Below are 21,792 nucleotides of genomic sequence, written 5' to 3'. Positions count from 1 at the left end.
CCAGAGTCCTGACACAGCTTGGCACTGATTGGTCATTAAGTTAAAACAATTCACATGTTGGATAAACAATGTCCAAACACATTCCAAAGCAGCAAAACACAGGAGAAGCGAATCAGATAAATACTGTTTTCATTTTTCTCTGAGGCTTCTCAGCTTCCCAGGAGAAGAAATCCTGGCAAAGGGATTTTTCAGAAAATATGACAGTGACATCCTGTCCCCATGTGCTGTGGTGTCTGGCGTGGCTTGGGGTCCTGTGCTGAGCTCCCTCCTTGGGAGCAGGAGGATACTTCAGGGCTGGAATGCCTGGACTTCCCTGTTCCTCCACCTGGGTTGCACTCTGCTCCCTACACTGAGGCCTGGATGCTGGGATTTGGTGGCTGATGGGGTGTTTAAGGGGCTGAGGCTCTTTTCTTGGCATAGGCAGGATGCAGGTACCCTCCCAGCTCTCCTGGCTAGGCATTGCTCCCAGCATGGAAAGCTCTCAGGATGAATTTGTGGATGCTTGGTGGAGGGTGGCATGGCAGAGCACCCCTGGCACTGCTGGCTGCCTGCTAGGCTCCCTGTGCCAGGCTGAGATGTTCCTGGAGAAACACTTGGCTTAATAGAAAAGGCAATCAGATCATTAAAAAGCAGGGATGGGGGCAAAATCCTCACAAAACAACCTGCCAGCCCCCTCCCCAGCAGAGAGGCAGGAGGGAAGGGATGACAGGAGAGCACCATGCAGGGATGCAATTAAACCTCTGGCACCACGGATGTGTGCAGGGAGGATAACGAGGGAGATGAAAGCAGGGTGGGAAAGCAGCGCCCTTGTCACCCTTTGAAGGTGGGAGATGACAGTCCCTGCCTGTAGGTGACAACCTGCCCAACTCTGCTGCTTTTCCCCCCAACCTGCTGCCTGTGTCATCATCATCATCATATCAAAGCACTGAAGCCCTAATGCCTGGACTGGGTGGCAGCTCGGGGGGCCTGTGTGTCCCCCCAGGAACACGGTGTCAGCAGTGCCCCTGGCACTGCCCTGGGGGCAAGCAGGAGCCCTGGGAAGCTGTGCCAAGTGCCTGCCCCTGCAGTCACAGCATCCTCTCGGTGACACTTTGCTGTAGCACACAATTTCGTGTGGGTGTTTATTTGCCTGGATGGTGTCTCTCAGCTGACAGTGTCTGGGAGGGTGTCCCAGCTGCCACCTCGGCCACTCAGGGTGACAGCAGGATGGCAAGGAGAGCATTTTAAAACACCCATCTCTGGGGCTAACCAGTTTGAAGGCTAAAAAACTGATTTTTTTTCCCTTATTTTATTTTTAATGTATTTAAAGATAGATTCTGTGTCATTGGTGTCTACAAAATGCACAAGGGGTTTCTAGCAAGCATCTCCTCCCTTTTTTTGGGGGGGGTTTCATAAAAAAATTATGAGCCTTGTGCACCAGGTGTTGGGTTGAGATGCCAGTATTTTTTCTTAAAGATAAATTATTGTTTGCAGAAAGTGGGGCCTTGAATATCTTTCTGGCAGGCTGTAAATGCAATGAGCCACAGTTTTTCATTTTTTCCTGACCTGTTCTGTCCTCAAACCCTGCTGCCCATCTCCCAGGGGTGCTGCTGGTGCTTCCACAGGTCTTTTTGGAGCAAGGCTGGATCATCCAGGCTCTTTAGTGCCTTTGCACCTGACAGTGCTCTCCACACCTCCAGCTTGCTTGAGGGCATCATCTTGTGCAGCATTGCTGCTTCTAACACGGCTTTTCACCACCTGCTGTGCCAGAGTGCCACAGGTGTGCTTAAAGACACTGGGATTGCCCTGGAAAAGCACTGGACCCCAAAGGGAACCCAAAAGAAGTGTGGATTTTGGGATACCTGGAAAATGGGGTTAGCTCTGCCACAGCAGGGACAGAAGGGCATGGGATGGATGAGGCACTGCTGACTTGGTTTGCTGGGTGCTGGTGAGAGTTGGGGCAGGTCAGGGCTCTCTGAATCGCTGCTGAATCTCTAATTCCTTGGAGAAGCTCCTATTTTAAAATCTGAGAAGGAAAAATGCCACTCTGCCTCCCCTGGGAGCTTTAGAGCAAGTTAATGCAGAGGCAATGTCTCGTTTCTTTCTTACTTTCTTCTTTTTTTCCCTCTTTTGACTTAAGCTTCCCTGAGAGAGTAATTAAAAAGTGCAAGTTCCAGGTGCTAACTGAGAGGATTTAGTTTGAGAGGGAAACGCTTGGATACCCCCATGCTGGAATATCCCCACACTTGCACCCTTTTCACAGAGGCTGTGATGGTGGCTTGCCTCAGGCAGGAGCAGGGATGGATGGGCCAGAGATCCTGCTTATCTCTGGCTCTTTTTAGGACTCCTGGCACCTAGAATACAATGATGCAGGATACAGGAGAGTGTTGAGCAGTGAAAAGCCCTCAGAGTGCTGCTGTGTGTCATGAGTGCTTCCATAATCCATCCTGCTGCTGGGCACTACCCAGGCTCCCCAGGGAATGGGCACAGCCCCAAGGCTGCCAGAGCTCCGGGAGCATTTGGACAATGCTGTCGGGGATGCACAGGGTGGGATTGTTCTGGTGTTTTTGCAGGGCCAGGAGCTGGATTGATGACCCTTGGGGATCCCTTCCAACTCAGGATATTTGTGGTTCTGTGATTCCATGGTTTTGGCATTCTCAGATTCCCTGGTTCTGTGATTCCATGATTCTCAGATTCTGAGGTTCTGTTATTCTCAGAATCTGAGGTTCTGTCATTCCCAGATTCTGTTATTCTCAGATCCTGAGGTTCTGTGATTCCCAGATTCTGTTATTCTCAGATTCTGAGGTTCTGTGGTTCCTGGAGCTGCAGAGGGAGGTGGCAGTGGGGACACAGCTTTGTGGTGCCTTCACTGGGTGTTTCCTTGTATGAGAGATGTGGCACATCCCTCTTCTAAGCCTTTGAGGGGGTATAGGAGAGGTTCAGCTCTGGCTGGGAGTTCCCAGTTGTATCCATCCCTGTGGCCATGTCCTTACAATCACCCCTTGGATGTGACAGTGACCTGCAGCTATTTTTCCCCCCAAACTTCCACTGATGACATTTCATTGCAAGAAGCCCGAGTTTCACCAGCCCCTCAAGGACGTTCTCTGCCACCCCCAGACATATCAGCCCTGGAAAAGGAGTCCTGCTGGCAAACTGACACCTGGGATGTGCAGCATTCCTGGTGTGCAGGCAGGATGATGGATCCGTGGGCAGCTTTGGGTTGTGGGGGGTTAAGTGCTGAGCATCCTCCCTGCTGAGCAGCACGGAGGAGTTCTGTGCCTCAGCATTTACAAACACACCCCTGGTGCCTAAATGTGAGGAAATGGATAGTTAAGCACATCATTAATCTTACCCAGCCCCCATAATCAACAATCAATTAATTTTCCTCTGGGCTGAAGAGATGCAGGTTGTGCCATAGCCTGGCCACTGGCAGAAAAAGCCTGTTCCCACAGGGAAAGCTGAGGCAGAGCCTCATCCTGCACTTGTGTGACACCCTGTCATGGATGCAGACCTTGCCAGCTCTGGGAAGCTCTTGGAGCAGCCCTTAAATTAGGGCAAATGTTGCACTGGCCATTAGTGGGGTGATTTATTGCTCCCTCCTGGGCTCGAGTGCTCCATCTGAGCCTTGCTCTTGGACTGTAAGTTTGCCATGTGAAGGATTATGGATCCCACCATGGCATTGCAGGGCCCTGGGGGTTGGTGCTGTGTTTTTGGTATGAGGTTCATGGTTCAGCTCCCCCAGAAAGAGAGGACACAGGGGCAGCAGCCAGAGGGGAGTGCTGCACCCACGGCGTATTTGGGAGGGAGGAGAAGGCATCCACCTCCCTGAAACTGTGGGAGGCTTTAGGCAAGCACAGTGTAATTACAGGAGAGAAAAGCTAATTGGTAATAATAGCAATTAAGAGCCACGTGCATGCAGATTACAGGAATTTGTGGATGAGTGAAGTGATAAGGGAAACCTGTGGACACTGGGGTGCAGGGTGCCATGTTCAGGTGTTTTGACAAAGCATCACTTGGATTAATTGTAATTAAACATTAACAAACCTCTTCAGCCAACCCACCAACATGCCCTCAAGCTTTAAACTGAGCCTTGTTCATAGCACTGCAATCCTGTCATCATCCTCCTTCCCTCCTCCATCCTCTTCCATTAAAACTCAGGTGGCTGTTCCCTGGTTCCACTGCCCTCCCCTTCCTGCTCCTCCAGAGAATTTGGCCTGTTTCAGGTGTGTTCTGACACACCATCCAGCTCCAGAGCCCACAGGTCCCCCTTTGCCTGTCTCATGGATGCTCCCCCTTCCTGTGGGAGCACGAGGCTGCTGGGACGTGGTGGGGAAGGAGAGGTGAGGAGCTGGAGATGCACTCAAAGCTTTGGTGTCCACTTGTGGTTTTGTCTCCTGCTGTGTGTCTGTGTAACTCTGTGCCTCCTTGTGCTGTTATGGGAATAGGGCTCTGTGTGTGTATTGGGGAGGGGTCTGCATCCCTCTGCCTTTGCTGTGGAGCATCCTGAAGGTCCCCTCAGACCCTCTGGACTGCATGGTGGCCCTGTGTGTCACACTGCCCACTGCACGAGGTGGTGGGTTATGGCCCTGAGTGCTTCCTCAAGATGCCACATGCATGGGGTGGCTGTGGTGGCATGTGGAGGACTCAGCAGTCCTCCTGTGATGGGGAAGAGGAAGGGCAGTGGGAGATGGTGGCTGGCTCCTCTGGAATGTCACATCCCCACCCAGCTGTCAGGGCCACTGGAAAGAGACAGGTCATTGCAGCCAGTTGTGTGCCTCAGGCTGGGGAGAGGAATCTTCTGAATAATAAAATTGTAAAATATTGTTTTGATTTATTCTTTTCTATCATCTGTTAATATCTGGGAAGGCTGTGTGAGCAGGAGGCCTTCATGAGTTTTGAATGACAGGTTAAAGGGCTCCAATAAAGATTAGATGGTCCACTATCTCCCAAGGAAATTGCATCAAAGTGGTTACTCCTGCTTGCTCCTATTAATTTCCTCTTCATGGCTGCTAGGAGATGCCTCATATCCTGATGCAGCAGACAGGGGCTAAGAGGCACTTTCCATTATCTCAATCATCGCCGTGTTTATGAGACACGCCGGGTGTTTCTCTGCAGAGCTGTGCCCTTGGGGATGGCACCACCCTGCTGTGAGGCCAGGAACAGTCTCTCCTGGGCTGGATGGAAGTCTGATCCCTTGGGTACATGTGCCAAAATACAGATATTCCCTTCTGCAGCCTTTGGTTCTGTCAGATTTTGTTGGGTGTCAGGGATGGATGAGCATCGTTCATCAGTGCCCATTGCTGAGGATGGGTGGGGTGGGGCGGAGATGAGGGACCCCATCCCTGTCACTCCATCCTCGCCCTCTCTCCACAGAGCAGCGAGATGGTTGATTAATGAAACCTCCCCTGTGGCTGATTAAACCCTCACTGTAACTGGAACATCTTCTCTGTTATGAATTAGATGCCATTTCCTGCTTGAATGAACTCAGAGGCTGGGAAGCTCCAGCCTCAGGCTGCGAGGGATGAACAGGATGGACCCATAACACACTGTCATGGGTGTCACACCGACTTTTTAATTAAATATTTAAATTTTGCATGAAAAAAGAGCTGTGGGTCCTGAGCCAGGCTGTTGGGGGTGGTGGAAAGGGACTGATAGGAGAAGAGGAGCACTGTCCTGCCCCTGCTTCTCCATGTCCCTATGGGTACTTCTGGGGGTGGGGGTCCCACAGCCCCCTGCCATATCCCTGCCTGGGTACAAGCAGTAGGGAGCAAAGCAGCTATTGCAGCCCCCTTGCTCTGCTTGGCTGAAGATTGGTGCCATGTGGTGCTAGTGGCTTCAGGAATAATCCACAGCCAACATGGAAAATTCTGGCCATCCTAGATTGATGGGTAGGTTCTGCCCCATTTACAAGTGTGAAGCTTTTCTGTGTCTCCTCTCCTTCCTTTCCACCCCATTCCAAGGACAGGACCTGCTTTCCCCTTTGTCCAGGAACAGCTCAGGACCCAGCTGCTGTGCTCTCTCTTGCAGCCTGCCCCGCAGGGACGTTCAAGGCCAGCCAGGGCGCGGGGCTGTGCGTGCCGTGTCCCCCGAACAGCCGCTCCAGCGCCGAGGCCTCGCCGCTCTGCGCCTGCCGCAACGGCTACTACCGGGCAGACTTCGACCCGCCCGCCGCCGCCTGCACCAGTGAGTATGGGCTGGGGCTGCAGGGCTCCCCTGTAACAGCCGAAATGAGGGATGTGGGACTCCAGGGCTGTCCAAAGTGCAGTTTATTCCATCCAAGAGGTTACAGCAGTCCAGAGTGGTGGGTGACAGAGCCTGTGCCCACAGCTGTCAGCTCCAGCTGCAGGCAGGCCTGGAGACCCTTTGGTTTTGGTTACAATGCATTTTATACTTTGCTTAGCATCTTCATACAGTAGAACCAATCTATACCTTAACTATTATCTATAGCCTATCATAACTACTATAATTACCATATTCATGTTACTATTCTCCAGTCACTAAAAGTTAGTACATTACAGTTTAAGCTAGAAGTTGTTTTTCAGTTTTCTTGCAGTGGAAAATTTTGAGATCTTTTTTCTACTTGCAACTTTGCTGACTTGTTTGCCTGTGCTGTCTTTCTGCTTGGTAAAAACATCTTGTTTGAGATGGGTTTATCCTTTGCTCTAAGTCATAAAAACCCCTTCTAACTAACAGATCCTTTGCCTCCTTGGTTAGCCAGTAAGACTGGCTCAGCAATTCTTTTCTTCTATATCAAAACTTGCTTCCACCTCTATTCCTTCATCAGACTCTACATTTAAAAATCTTTCTGCTAAGCATACATATCTGTGAGACTTTCTTGTCAAACTTTCATCCTTCCCAACACTCCCCTCCCTCCTGGGGGGGGCAGCAGCAGGGATCAAATCTCAATCCATGCAGAGTTTGTTGTATTTTCTCCCCCCTGTCCCACTGTGGATGGGAGGAAGAGCGCAGCTGGGTGGGCAAGGTGGAGGGATGGGGTGGCTCCACATCCCACCTTACTGGCAGGCTCTGGGATTCATACATCAGCCAGGCAGCGGTGGTGATGGCAGGGAGATAGTCCCCAAGATAAATGAGGATTTAAAGTTATCTGCTCTGGCTGTCTTGTTCATAGTCTTGCAGATGGAGTATTTTTTAATAGGGGAAAGGCTGCATTAAGCATTGGTATTCAGCGATGCGTCGCTGCTCGGCTGCCTGCCCGAGCTGCCTGGCACGGCAGCAGTGTCCTCCAGCCTGTCTTTTGGTGGGAAAAGAGCCCAGGAGAGAGGAAAGAGCTGCTGTGCTCTTCAGCCTGCTGGAAACTCAGGCCTCAATCCCCTCCAGATACACTCCAGGCCCTCGAACCAGCCTGTCATGGAGCTTTAGCACACGGATGCTCCAGAACCTCCATACTGGGAAGTGCCCAGAGCACACATCAAGGAAACAGGGAAAGGATTTGTGTGTTTTGCTGGATCACCTGAGCTCTCATACAGGTATTCAGCAGGTTGCACAACTACAGATTATCTACAGATCTTTATTATGCCTCATTACATAACTGATTTATAACAGTGCTGTGCTATAGGAATACAGGAAAAAAAAGTCTCTTTGCTGATTTTTATTTCTTCTTGTAAGTGCTTGATTTTGTAGTGCTCCAATCTGAGGTACCATCTGTTCACCCACAAAGTTTCTCTGTGTCAGAGGAGTACATAACATTGTGGAGCTGCTGGCTGTGCCCTGGAATGGAACCCTTCCAAGGGTGATCCCTGCAGTTCCTGGGCCCCTGCAGAGGAGGGAAGGGGCTGCAATTAAAGTGGGAGGAATCTGGGGAGGCAGCAGTTTGCTGGGAAGGGGAAGAAATACAGGGTTTTTTTCCTTTTTCTTGAAAAGATATTAACTGCTTAAGGTGTGGAGGGAGGATTTGGATTAAGGCTGGTGAGACAGGTTGCAGATTTTTGGGGGTAACTCACTCATATTGATCCCATTGAGCCTCTGTGAGTCCTGCAGTCTTGTTCCCCTGGGGAATCAAGGTCCTTCTCTGTGCTCTGTCCCTCCTGTGGCCCCTACAACCCTCCTGTAATTCTCTTTGACATTGGCAGCCTGGCAATACTGTGGTGCCTCAGGTACAGGAAAACCCTTTCCAACAAGGATGCTGCACTGCTGGCTGCTCCATGACAGACACTTTTACTCCTAAAGAGGAAAAAGGTTAAAGGGAATGGAATATTATTATCCTAATTTGTTTTTAAGGCTGTCATTTCTCTGGGCATTTCAGCAAAATCTTTCATCCGCATTATCCACGGCAGCAGCTTAGAGCAGCTCCCAGAGTGTCTCCATGCAGAATGACCTCTCCATCCCTCCAGCCACGTCACCATGGTGCTGATGAATCTGCCCCTGTCCAGCCCATCCCTGGCGACTCAACAGGGCTGATTTATCCACAGCCCTAACGATGTTCCCTGGCACACACACAAGGAAGGCTCCCGTGGAATGGGTTTCCCCAAGACAGAGTGTGCTTCTCTCTCTTAACCCTTCCTTGCAGGTCAAGTCCTCCATCATTTTTATTGCTCCCTGTATCATGGCAAAGTCCTTTTTCTTTCTTGGAGGTGCAGCCCCCAGCCCAGCCAGCATCAGGAATTCCTTGCTTCCCTTATTTAATATAACCAAACAGCTGAGTTTTGTGGTTTTGGCTGTGGAGCCATCCTGGCTGACCCCAAATCCTTCCCTGGGTCTGTGCAGTCGTGTGTTTGTACCTCAGTGCTGCTCTCCTGGCTTCCTCCTGAAGGGACTGCAGCCCCGATCCGGCAGCGCTTGCAATCGGAGCCGCATTCAATTCCCATCCTCTGGAGCATTTGCAATGGCTCCTGGCAGCTTTGATCAATGCAATTTTCATCTCTTGTCCAACATGGGAGCTGCTTGCAAACTATGGAGTGGTGCTGGCTTTCCTCCATGCTGGGACATTCCCAGGTTTCCAGCTTGAGATATTGAACCTTTAATAACCACTTTCCATTTTTGACTCTGTCTTCTCCTGCTGCTTCTCTGGTTCTCCATGGTGCTGGCTAAGTGATTTTTCTCTTGCTGGAATAATCTGCTTGAGGTGCTTCTCCATGTGAGCACTGCAGTTATCTCAGCATCTCCTGGTGGGATTAAAATGGGTCCAACTTCACGGATGGATCTGTGTGCATTCCACATGGAGTTTTTTTGGAGGCTTAAGAGGGTTTGTTGCATGGGAGTTTGTTGCCATCATATTTTCTGAAAAATCCCTTTGCCAGGATTTCTTCTCCTGGGAAGCTGAGAAGCCTCAGAGAAAAATGAAAACAATAATTATCTGATTTGCTTCTCCTGTGTTTTGCTGCTTTGGAATGTGTTTGGACATTGTTTATCATTTAACAGGTGGTTGTTTGATTGGTTTCATGTGAATTGTTTTGACTTATTGACCAATCAGGGTCCAGCTGTGTTGGGGCTCTGGAGAGAGTCACGAGTTTTTCCTTAGTATCTTGTTAAGCCTTCTGTGAGTATCCTTTCTCTATTCTTTAGTATAGTTTTAGTATAGCATTCTTTAATATAATATAATATCATAATAAATTAGCCTTCTAAGAACATGGAGTCAGATTCATCTTTCCTCCCCAAGACAGGGGACCCCGAAAATACCGCAGGAGTTATTGTCTCCATCTGAGAAACTTGTTTGCAGTGCAGGTGGTTGGTGCTGCCAATGTGGGAAGTTGATCCTGAGCTAAGCCAAGCTGTGGACACCAAATCCCTCTTGTGGGAGGAGCAGAGCCCTGGGGTGTCCTTCCCTGTGCTGGAGCCTCCATGGGAGGCCAAGGACGTGTCTCAGTGCCTCTCCTTCCCCACAGGTGTCCCATCCGGCCCCCGCAACGTCATCTCCATCGTCAACGAGACGTCCATCATCCTGGAGTGGCACCCGCCGCGGGAGACGGGCGGCCGGGACGACGTCACCTACAACATCGTGTGCAAGAAGTGCCGCTCGGACCGGCGCGCCTGCTCCCGCTGCGACGACAACGTGGACTTCGTGCCCCGCCAGCTGGGGCTCACCGACACCCGCGTCTTCATCAGCAACCTCTGGGCTCACACCCCCTACACCTTCGAGATCCAGGCTGTCAATGGCGTGTCCAGCAAGAGCCCCTTCCCTCAGCAGCACGTCTCCGTCAACATCACCACCAACCAGGCTGGTGAGTCCCGGTGGTGCCGGGGAGTTTGGCTGTCCTGGTGCTGGCTGCCAGCTCTGTGTCCAAGAGGAAAAGCTCCCAGCATGTGAGGGTCTGTGATGGCTGTGGTGCCCCTGGCCCTGAATGGGGAGAAAGGCCAGGAGAAGAGGGAGGAAGAGGAATGGGGATAGGGAAGGGGTGCCTGTGCCCTGGGCAGGGTAGGAGGGTTATCTGATACCTGCTTCTATCCCACTCTAGATTGCTTGGGGATGAAATGGCATCACCGTTTTTCCAGTTGGGAGAAGGGAGATGGGGTGAATCCAGCCTTGAAACACTGTCTGACTGTGTTACAGCACAGAGGGAGCAGCATCCTGGGGCTGAGTCCAGGCTCTGTCTCCTCTGGCACATCCCTCTCCCATCATTTTCCTCTTGTCTTCTTTTCCAGGCTCCCTTTCCTCTACCCAGTCAGGCATCAGGAGCTGAATGAGCAGCTCTGGGTCAAACAGGGATGCTGAGGGAGTGGGTGTGCACATTACAAGGGAGCAACTGGTCCTGGGCTGCTATGAGGATCAGAGGGGATGGAAACCCAAGTGCTCTGGCTTTAAAAAGGGAATGGGAATTCCTGCTTTGTGCCCGGGCAGGCAGCCTTCGCCATCCTGCTCCCTCTGGATAGCACAATGGAGAAACCTGGTGTAAATATTTCAGTGTAAATATTTCAGTGTTAACCAGTGTAAATATTTCAGTCTCCTGGCTCCAGGGAATACAAATCTACACTTGTGCCTGGCTGGCATCGCTGTCTGCTGAACCACGTGCAGCCAAACCTGCCTCTTGTTTCCAGGCTTTTTTTTTCCTGAGGTGGATTTTGGGGTGTTTCTTAGCTCTTCTCCCATCATGGAGAGCTGGGAACAGCCAGGTCACCCTCATCTGTCTTGTCTGTACCCTAGTGGTCCCTGTTTGTCTTGCAAAGGCTGATTGCAAACATGAAAATGCTGGACTATGGGGTAACCTGATGGAAATTCACCAGGGATATCCAGGGCATTGGTGCTCTCCCTCTAAAATCTCTGGCTTTGCAGAGGGTTTTTCCAACCATTTCCCCAGCCCCATCCAAACTAATGGGAGTTAATAAAACAGCAATCAATCTGAGTGGTTAATTTCAGCCCATGAGCATATTCCTGGAGCAGATGTGGAGAGATTAAAAAAATAATATAGGATTAAGTATTCTGGGTAAACAAAGGCAGTGCTGAACTATCCACATCTTCCACTGGAACCATGAGAAGCTGGGCTCCTGCCACCCCCTGATTCCCTCCATGGCATGATCCCATGCCCCAGGCTGGTTGTGCTGGGTTCAGGTATTCCTTGGATTCACAGAGGGGAGGAATTTTCCCTGCCCAGCACTGTAGGGATGGTGAGGGGGAGCAGGAGGGCAGAGATGGCTGGACTGGGAGCTGACTCTGTGGATAGGACATGCCAGTGCCCCTTTGACTGTGGACAGACTTGGATACTTTTCTTTTGAAAGGATTAAGTGCAGGATTAGGGCTGTACTGGCTGGCTCTGCCCCTTATAAGTGTAGCTTGGAGGGCACAAAGCCTTTGGAAAGGGTCTCCTGACTGGTTTGGTGGCTCAGTGTCTCTAATGGTTGAAGGACAGTGTTGCTGTTTTACTGGGAGAAGCACATTTGGGTGCTGAGGATGAGCATCCCCTGAGAGCCCCTAAGAGCAGCCCCAGCAGCTTCTCTGGAGCCAAAGCTGGGCTGGGGTGTCCCTGCCCTGGTTCCCTGTCACTGTCCTCAGGGTGGGCAGATTTTTGCTCCCACATCCCATTTCTGAGAGTGTGTGGGGTGGCAGTTGTGGCACAGCTGCCTGGGTGCTGAGTGCTGGCTCCCCAGAGAGGCTGTTACAGCAAAAGATGTCACACAGAGCTGGACCCTGTCACCAAACCTTGGTTTGCCCCACTGGGGAGAGCTTTGCTGTGTCGCTCCCACCATGGGAGACATCCTTGGAGCAAGCAGTCCCACAGAGAAGGAACACCAAGGATTTTCCAAGCCCCTAATTAAAAGGAGCAGTTGGTTTAAATAGCAGAATTCCCTCAGTGACTTGCTGCTCTGCTTCCATGTAAAGCTGCTGAGATGCAGTCTTCCCACTGCTAATGAGTGAGCTGGTCCCATGGGGAAGCCAGCCACAGGCATGGGAGATTTGGGATGCCGTGGGGATTTCCCCCCTCTCAAGGCCATTTTCCTACCCCTCTCCATTAATTTTCCCTCTCCCTGCTTCCTTGGCAGCCCCCTCCACCGTGCCCATCATGCACCAGGTGAGTGCCACCATGAGGAGCATCACTCTGTCCTGGCCCCAGCCTGAGCAGCCCAACGGGATCATCCTGGACTACGAGATCCGCTACTACGAGAAGCTGAGCCGCATCTGCACGCCCGACGTGGGCAGCACCGTGGGCTCCAGGCCGGCCCCGGTGAGCCTGGGGGAGCCCTGCTCTGGGGCTGGCTGGGGCATGGGGGCAGGGGCAGCAGCAATGGGCTCTGAGACAGGCTCTGGACAGGCAGCAGGTTGCCTGAGCTGCCTGCAGAAGGTGGGAGTGAGTTGGGATTGCAGATGCTAAATCACAGAGCAGCTTGAGTTGGAAAGGACCTTAAAGCTCAGCTAGTTCCACCCCCCTGCCATAGGACACCTCTCCCTAGGTTGGGTTGCTCAGAGCCCTGTCCAACCTGAGCCGTTCCTTCCCTGTGGCAGCATTTGTCCAGGACATCAGTGCCTGTGGCCACTTTGGCTCTGGTGTTTGCTAGGATGAGAAGGGACCTGAATGATGGGGATGGCATCAGAAGGAGGGGAGGGGGTTGGAGAGGACCAGGGAAGGTTATAGAGGTTGTCCCTGCCCTGGGTCACTGCCTGCCACTGGTCCTGTCCCTGGCAGCTGTCCTGTCCTGCAGGGGACACGCTTCCAAGCCCCGTGATGAACCGTGCCTGGCCCAAGCTGTTCCAGCTCTCCTGTGTCTCGCCAGCTCTAATGAATTCCTCTAAGTATGAATAATTAGATGATCTCACCAGCAGCCTCTTACCAGCAAAGCACTGGGGAATGTGGTAAAAAATGACAGTGGAGACACATGAGGTTTCCAGCAAGGTTTAGGCCAAGGACCTGTGCCAGCAGAGCAGGACTGCAGGGACTGGGGATGTCAGCAGAGAGTTGCCCTTGATCCTGCTTGAGCAGGGTCTCGTAGGGCACATTATGGAGTTTAGTGGAATCACAGAATGGTTTGGGTTGGAAGAGACCTTAAAGATCGTTCAGTTCCAGCCCCCGTGCTGTGGGCAGGGACATGAGGTTTCCATAACTGTGGGATGTTTCTGAAATGCACAAGGACGTCAGTCATTTGAAGAGGAGGAATCTGTTGTTCATAAATTATTTTTGCTCTGGATGATCTTATTGTTTCCCTCTGCTATTCCATGCTCCCTGCTCTGGTGGGATCAGGGGGCTGACTGGGAGGTACATGCTGCAGGGGCCTCCCCAGTTCCTCGTGGGTCCTGTTTCATAAAATTATAGAATGTCCTGGGTTGAAAGGACCTTGAAACTCATCTTGTTCCACCCCCTGGCACAGGCAGGGACACCTTCCACTAGCCCAGGTTGCTCCAAGCCCCATCCAAGCTGGCTTTGGACACTTCCAGGGATCCAGGTGCAGCCATAGCTGCTCTGGGCAGCCTGTGCCACGGCCTCACTACCCTCACAGGGAGAGTCTCCTGTGAATATCCAGCCTAAATGTACTCTCTGTCAGTGGGAAGCCATTCCCCCTTGTCCTGTCACTCCAGATCCCTATAAATAGTCCATCCCTATCCTTCTTGCAGCTCCCTTCAGGTACTGTAAGGCCACAATTAGGTCACCCCAAAGCCTTCTCCAAGGCTGAACAATCCCAATTCTCCCAGCCTTTCCCATGGGATCCTCTGGGTCAGGGATACTTCTGAAGCAGAACCAGAGCCTCTCCCTTATCCCCCTGCAGCCAAACCCCATCCCTGCCCTCAAAGGGACAGCTGGGTTGCCCTCCCGCTGTCCCTGTCCCACTGAGGGTGGCTCTCTCTCGGGTGCCCACAGGACCACAACGAGTACAACTCGTCCATGGCGCGCAGCCAGACGAACACGGCGCGGCTGGAGGGGCTGCGGCCCGGCATGGTCTACGTGGTGCAGGTGCGCGCCCGCACCGTGGCCGGCTACGGCAAGTACAGCGGCAAGATGTGCTTCCAGACCCTCACTGACGGTGAGTGCGGCCGCACGGCGGCGTGGGCTGCTCCAGCCTCGTGCTCTGGTGGGATTCAAGGAGCTTGTGTGCACAAAGCTCTGTCCCAGCGGTGTGGGGTTCTCCAGCCTCGTGCTCTGATGGGATCAAATAAGCTTGTGTGCACAAAGCTCTGTCCCAGCGGCACGGTGGTGTCTCCATGTGCTCTGATGGGATGGAAGGAGCTTGTGTGCACAAAGCTCTGTCCCCACAGTGTGGGGTTCTCCAGCTTCGTGCTCTGGTGGGAGTGAAGGAGCTTGTGTGCACAAAGCTCTGTCCCAGGGGCATGGAGATGCTCCAGCCTCGTGCTCTGGTGGGATTGAAGGAGCTTGTGTGCACAAAGCTCTGTCCCAGCAGCATGGCAGTGTCTCCACATGCTCTGGTGGGACTGAAGGAGCCTGTGTACACAAAGCTCTGTCCCAGCAGGCAGCATGGCAGGAGCTGGGTGATTTATGGCGGTCTCTCGTGAACCGCCAGCGGGAAGAGGGATCCGCTCTCAATCTCCTGGCTCCAGGTTTTCCCCCGCTATTTATTTCTGTCTCTGCTGCCTTGAGCTGTGGGGACAGAAGCCCCTGGCACCAGCTGTGAGTCTGGTACGGTGTGGTGGGGTGGGAGGAGGGTTGTAGACCCTTGGAGGAAGGGTCTGGGATACTTGGAGTCCCTCTGAGCCTTCAGGGCAAAGCTGGGGTGGTCAGACCCATCTGAAAGCTGATTTCCCATTCCAAAGGGGTGTGTTGGGCCAGCTCATGACCTTCATGGCTTCTTCTGGCCCCAGCCTTTCCCTGCACCACAAACACTGGCTTCCTTTAGAAACTGCTACTCATGGGAGTGTTTTCCATTAATCCCAGCTTCAGGACTTATCCAGAAGTTGGTGAATGAAGCAGGTCCTGTGTCATGGTTTGGAATGGGAGGAAATTTAGAGAAGTGAAATTAGTGAATTTAGGGAAATTTTAAAATTGGGGAAGTCTTAAATTAGTGAACCAAAACTGCTACATCCTCCTACCGCTGGGGCAGCAGTTCCCTGTTGCTGCTGGTGTGGTTCCTTCTCTGCTTAGGTGATATCCATGGCTCCCAGCCTCACTGCCTGTCTTCCTTAAATCTTTTCTTCTTTCCTAAAACGGGTCACCCCAAGCATGCATTCATGTCGAGTGCCAGCTAGGTGGGAAGAGGAAAACCATGCTGGGTGACCAAAGGGAAGGAAATGGTAATAAACCCCCCTCCAATGCCTCAAATATTCAGGATTAGAGAAGCGAGAAGAAAAATCCTGCCTCAAATAAGCAATTAATTGAAATTTAATAAGAATGGATTGTGTAGCTTATTAAATAATAATTGATTGTTAGATGAGAATTTCTCAGGATTTAAGCAGCATGCAAGAGATAAATCTAGTTGCCAGTAATTAACTGCAGAGTAGAAAGTACAGATAAAAGGGTGCTAAATGCTTTCTTTTGGATGAGTTTTATTTTAACCCTTTCATGTGGCTTGTGGCACAACCTGGTAGACCTTGATGGGGCGTTGGAGAGAGGTTTATTTCTGGAATGCTACAGAAGCCCCAGGAATGTGGGATCTGCTGGATACTGTCTGTTGAGAGTACCCACACCAGTGATGAGGCAGGGAAAAATGGGGGAGACAGATGGAGGGTGCCTGTAGCTTTTTGGGGGTTCCCCCAGGCATGTTCAGTCCTCCTGGTGCCAGCTTGGCTTTCACCCCAGCCTGCTGCTGAAGGATGCAGGGAGTGGCTGAGCAGACAAAGGAGGTTCCAAGGGATGCTTGGTGAGGAAAGGATGCTGTGGGTACCATGGCTTTGCAAATTTTGAGATATTAAAACCTACAGGGAGGCCTGTGGCGAGGGTTCCCAGGTTCTCCTGAGCCTCACTCCCAAAGTTCACCATTGTATGAGCTTTGATATCATTTGTGTGAACTCTCTAATGTCTGATCTGGGTGAAGTCTTGGCACAGCATTCTCTGGCTGGCTTGGTTATTAATGGTGTTCTCCTCCTCTCCTACAACTTGTAGGTATTTTGTGTCTGTGAGACCCCATGTTAAAATTGGTCTAAGTGGCCAACAGGTTTAAATCATAGTCTCAAAAAGGTTTGGGTTGGAAGAGACCCTAAAGCTCATCTTGTTCCAGCCCCCTGCCATGTGCAGAGACACCTTCTGGTAGATCAGGTTGCTACATAAATGAATTTATTGAGGAAAGAGAAATGCCAAAGCCATGGACAAAGCCACCTTTGGGAACCTGGGCCCATGCACATTGGTCTGATGTTATTTCCAGAATCTTCTCTCCTCTGCCTTTAAGGGAAAGGTGTATGAGCCAAGCATACACCAGTGCAACATGGCACTGGTTCATCCCCTGCCTCAGCTGACCCCCCTGCCTGGATCCCCCTTGGGAGCAGCACCCTTGGGATCAGAGGGGATCCCTTCCCCCTTCCCAAGGGCTGCTCTCACTCCATGAGGTGCCAGGGAGGACTGACCCCATCCCTCTTCCCTCACAGATGATTACAAGTCAGAGCTGAGAGAGCAGCTGCCCCTGATCGCGGGCTCTGCAGCAGCTGGGGTGGTCTTCATCGTCTCCCTGGTGGCCATTTCCATCGTCTGCAGCAGGTGGGTCCCTGTGGGATCAGTGTCCCTGGAAGGGGGAGGTGCTAAGGTGCAGATTAGGGGTGGGAGGGGTGGATGGGGGACCCATGTGGCCAGAGGCAACAGCATGATGCCACTGCTCATGGAGTGCTGGTGGCAGGGGAGTGGTTTGGGCCACCAGCAGCTGCTGCTGCCTGAATCCTGCTGTTGTCTCCCCTGTTCTCCCAGGAAGCGTGCCTACAGCAAGGAGGCTGTGTACAGTGACAAACTGCAGCACTACAGCACCGGCAGAGGTGAGCAGGGAAAGTGGGAAAAGCAGATGGGAGGCGCTCCCAAACCTGCACCTGGCATTGCCCCACTCCTCCCCTTCCAAGGGGGACCGTGGGGTGGTGGGAGCCCCATGGCAGATGGACAGGACCCAAGGGTGGGAGTGGAGATGTCCACATGTGTCTGTCAGGGTGTGGGGAGGGTGGGCCGCAGTGGTGCAGCACTGTGGGTGGAAGAGTAGCAGGAGGGATCTGGGGAATGATGATGGATTTGGGGATATGTCAGGGGACAAGGGATGGGGAGACGATGCTGTGAAGACTCCCAGAGGAGAAAAGAAGGGTGAAAGGTGGTGTTTAGAGGGAAGGTGAGTCCTTGGTCTCCTGCCACGGGCTCTGCCTGGGTCTGGATTGATGCTGAGGTGTTAGAGGGATTCTGGATTTTGGGAGCATGAGGTTGCTGGCATTGCTGCTGTCCTGGCTGTGTGGCTGATGCTTGCTCTCTTCCTTGCTCTGGAAACGATGTGCAGCCAGTGACTGGGAATGTTTAACTGGCTTTGGGCTGCTGATTCCCTTGGCAAACAATTAGGAGAGCCTGAGCTTTTCCTAGGAGACCTCTGTGGCTGGTGGAGCTGTGCACCAGAATTAATTCCTGATGTATTAGTGTGTAATGCCTGCTCTGGTGCCCCTCCAGCAGCCAGCACTGCAAATGAAAATAAAGCAGCAGCTTTGGGGGGCAGGATTTTCCTGGTGTCTGCTGATTCCATTCCCATCCCTGGGGGATGTAAATCCCATTTTTGCTCTCCTAGAGTTGCTTCCCAGGTGCAGTTTGCTTGTGGAAGAACCATCTTGGTCCTGGGTGCCTCCTTGGGGGAAAGAGGTGTGGGATGCAGGGATGGAGGAAGGATGGGTGGGAAGGCAGGGAATCACTCACAGTATGGGTGAGCAGAGGGGAGGAATGGGGATGGAGCAATTGGCCTGGCTGAGAAGAACAGGAGGGCTGGAGAGAGCTAAAGAGGGAGTGGAGACAAGCAGGAGAGCCCAGCCAAGAGAGCAAAGCACACTGGATCTCTTTAGACCCTCTTGGCAGCACACTGATCCCTCCCAACATGGTGGAAGCACTTTGGGGGGCCCTGAACCTCCTGGGAAGCAATAAACTGTTTTCCAAACATCACTGGGTGATGACAGACCTGTGCTTTTCCTCCCTCTTTTCTCCACATTGCTGCACTGTGGGGTGCAGGGCAAGGTTAATTTGATGCCTGATGGATAAACTCACATTAGGCTGCAGACTGACTGCTTTTTCACATTTTCCCCCTGTTTTGAAGCATTCCCTACTACACATGCATCCCTAGCTGGCTCCAAGCACACCAAAATTCAGGATGCTCAACCTGGGTAGGGAAGCAATTGCAGCATGTGCCTGTCCTGTGTTTCTAAACCTGGGGGCTGTGATGACTGGTGTCAGAAATCCAGGGTGCCAGCAGTACCCTGTCAAGGTTAGTGAGCCTCTGGGCACTCTGACAGTGCAGAGCAAAACAGGTGGGAAATTTGTGGTGAGCAACTAATGGAGTAATGAGAGCATCCTCTGGAACAAATCACCATGTGTTCAGTGGCACAGCAATTACAGCCTCCCAGCACAGCTCTGCCATCCCTCCAGCAGCCCCCTGGGATCACCTGCTGCTGGCAGAGTGCTCCAAGTGGACTTTGGGGTGAGATGGGGTCTCTCAGGGTGTAATTTTTTGTGGTTTATCTTTTCCATTGCTTCACTGGGAGCTTTGAGACTGGGGGAAAGAGGAAAAAAACACCCTGTTGAAGCACCAGCAGTTCAACAGGAAGGGTTTTTCTCTGTCCCCATGATATTTATTGCCAAGGAAGTGTGATGCCAGAAGGAATTGGCCACTGGAGTCAGGGTCATGGTGCAGAGCACTTCAACTTTTAAAGAGTGATAAAAAATTTGCCCTTGTCTGTGGTAGTGAAAGATGGCCTAATCCAGTTTTCAGGATTCTTGGGATGATTTTAAGAGCACAAAGCTCTTTCTTTGTAGGTGGGTTCACAATGGGTGCTTTTGGTGGTGTGCTCCAGTACCTGGAATTTCACCCAGCTTTTGCTGGTGTGGGAATGATGAGCTGGGGGCTGATGTTGGCAGAGGTGAGGAGTGGGTTTAGGTGCCCAATCTCTCATTTTGGATGGGATGAGGATGAGGGGGGAGCTCATCCTGCTGATTACTGAGCCTATGGACACATCAGAGGGTATTTGAAAACCAGCCTGTGTTGACAGGGAAGAGGAAACTTGGGCATTGTTTTCTCCTCTGTTCTTTCAATATTTTGATCAGTGAGCTAGTCTCTGTTACGATCCTGTAAATCCCTTTGTAATCCTGGCTGGAGCATCAGCTGCTCTTGTAAAAGAATTTATGGGGCAGTTAAAGTGTATGAGACAGAGCCATAAAGGGATTTATGAAGTGGGAGATGCACAGATGGCTTCATTGCAGCCTCCCCTGCCTCTGAGGTGCAGAACTTCTGCCCCAAAGGCCCCTCTTGGGGGTGAGGATGCTCCTGCCTGGTCCTTCCTGAGTCCTTGATGCCCCACAGCTCTCCCCTGGTGGCTGTTTGGCACCAGCAGTGCCCACTGTGAGGCTTTCATGCTTCCTCCTGAATTATTTCACAGCTGGGAGCTGATTTAGATTCCTGGTGCAGAGCTGATGCTGTGGTCCATGCATCCATTTGTATGCCAGCTCTGCAGGGGCTCTGGGAAGCACTGGTGTGATGGGATCATGGCCTTGGAACAATCCTGAGCAGTGTAACTGAGGGCTGTTAATCCCTATAAGGGTGAAGTACCTTGGGGAAGGGACCGGGCAGTGATGTCCCTCCTGGTCTCATCCAGAGATCACCTTGAGGGGCTGCTATGCCATCTACAGTCCCCTTTTTGGGTGAGAAATGGCACAGGAAGCTGACCTCCCCAGGGGGACACCACAGCCCATTGCAGGTCCCTTTTGGGCGGCACCACAACCCAGGTGTCCAGCTGAGCCCGGTGTCCTCACTGTGCCCTGGGCAGCTCCGTAAGCCCCAGCCATCCAAATGTGACATCTGCAAACCCATTTGGGACATCTGGGGACCTGTTTTTGTTTTGTCCCCCTTGGAAAAGGGCAGGAGCCCACTTTGTGCATGTCTCTGCAGCGTGGCCAGATCCTGTGAACACACATTGCCCCAGGCTCAGGACTGCCCACGTGTCCCGGCGTCCTGCCAAGCCGTATTTCACGGATCCACACCAGTTGTTGGTCATAATTGCTGCACTCTGTCAATTTAGTAGCAGCCACAAAGCCATCAGAGGCCTTTTTGGGTAAATAAATATTTCTTCACTAACACGTGGAGCCTCGTAAAGCCTTCACTGCAAAGCCAGCATGCTGTAGTTCAGGCCTGTAACTGCTCCCATTGCCGTGGAGGAGAAGGAGGAAGGATAATGGGAGAGGAGTGGAGGGCAGAGTTGGGTGAATTGGTGGCCTGAAGGGGATGATAAGGGTCTGGGTAGGTGAGTACAGTGATAGTAGCCACTTAGTGGAGAGTGTGAGGACAGAAGGGTCTCCAGTTCTTGGCCATGGTACAACTGCTGTTGGTTTTCCAGGCTGCCCAGAGACCGTGGGGATCCACTCTACCTGGCATTGTTCAGGGTCAGGTTGGATGGGGCTTGGAGCAAAGTGGTTTAGTGGAAGGTGTCCCTGCTCATGAGGGATGGTATGGAATAAACCCAAACAATTCTATTAACTCTGTTTCTATAATTCTCTCCCTTTTGCTGTTGTTCCTGTCTTCCCTGTGACAAGGGTCTCCAGGGATGAAGATCTACATCGACCCCTTCACCTACGAGGACCCCAACGAAGCAGTCCGAGAGTTTGCCAAGGAGATTGATGTGTCCTTTGTGAAGATTGAAGAGGTCATTGGGGCAGGTGGGTCTCTGTGTCCTGCTGTCCATCTTTCCCTGCCCTCTCTGCTGCTCCTGTGTGGCTGTGCTCCACCCACCTGGAGCAACTTTGTGCGGGAGCACATATGATCCTTCACCTGGAAGGCCCCAGTGAAGCCTTGAAACATCAGGCTTTCCTGGGTTTGTGGTGGGTTAGGGTGGACATGAGGTTGTGTCATGCTTTCAAATTTCCTCTGAGGTGGGAAAGGCTCCAGGAACGTATTCACTGGCTGACCACAGGGCCTCTTGGGATTTTCTATGTGGCTTTTCCATGAGATAACAAGAAAAGCTCGACCTCACTGTAGTCTGTGCCATACTCCCCTGCATATGTATATATACACACACATGCGTATGTGTGTGTGTGATCTGTGCTGTTTTATTGCCATTTTTAAATAACTGTGTCATAATCTTAGAGGAGAAAGTGAGAAGCCAGGGAGGGGAAGCTGTGAGGAAGCAATGAGTCAGTTTGTTTGGGATCAAGTTCAGCAATGTATCACCTGGCCTTTGCTGCTCATCAAGGCAAAATGGCTGCGAACATGGCTTAAATATAATCCCTCCACAGGCAAGTTTTGCTTTAGTGAAGTAAAAGCCCTCCTGCATTCTCT

At 51.9% G+C, this 21,792-nt stretch overlaps 1 protein-coding gene across 2 annotated transcripts in view; it reads left to right on the top strand.

Annotated features, from left to right (window-relative positions):
- The window catches only part of EPHB1 (EPH receptor B1), a 105,407-nt gene that overhangs the window by 68,135 nt on the left and 15,480 nt on the right, over nt 1-21,792 (top strand). For both annotated transcript variants that reach the window (XM_066557047.1, XM_066557046.1), the window contains exons 4-10: nt 6,007-6,162; nt 9,822-10,157; nt 12,412-12,593; nt 14,220-14,382; nt 16,892-17,000; nt 17,205-17,269; nt 21,051-21,173. In XM_066557047.1, the coding sequence (XP_066413144.1) occupies nt 6,007-6,162; nt 9,822-10,157; nt 12,412-12,593; nt 14,220-14,382; nt 16,892-17,000; nt 17,205-17,269; nt 21,051-21,173 (1,134 nt within the window). The remainder of the gene's footprint in view (nt 1-6,006; nt 6,163-9,821; nt 10,158-12,411; nt 12,594-14,219; nt 14,383-16,891; nt 17,001-17,204; nt 17,270-21,050; nt 21,174-21,792) is intronic.

Source organism: Molothrus aeneus, chromosome 10 (assembly GCF_037042795.1).
Source record: "Molothrus aeneus isolate 106 chromosome 10, BPBGC_Maene_1.0, whole genome shotgun sequence".
Lineage (NCBI taxonomy): Eukaryota > Metazoa > Chordata > Aves > Passeriformes > Icteridae > Molothrus > Molothrus aeneus.
Note: the sequence above shows the minus strand (reverse complement) of the source record. Positions and strands in the feature narration are given on the sequence as shown.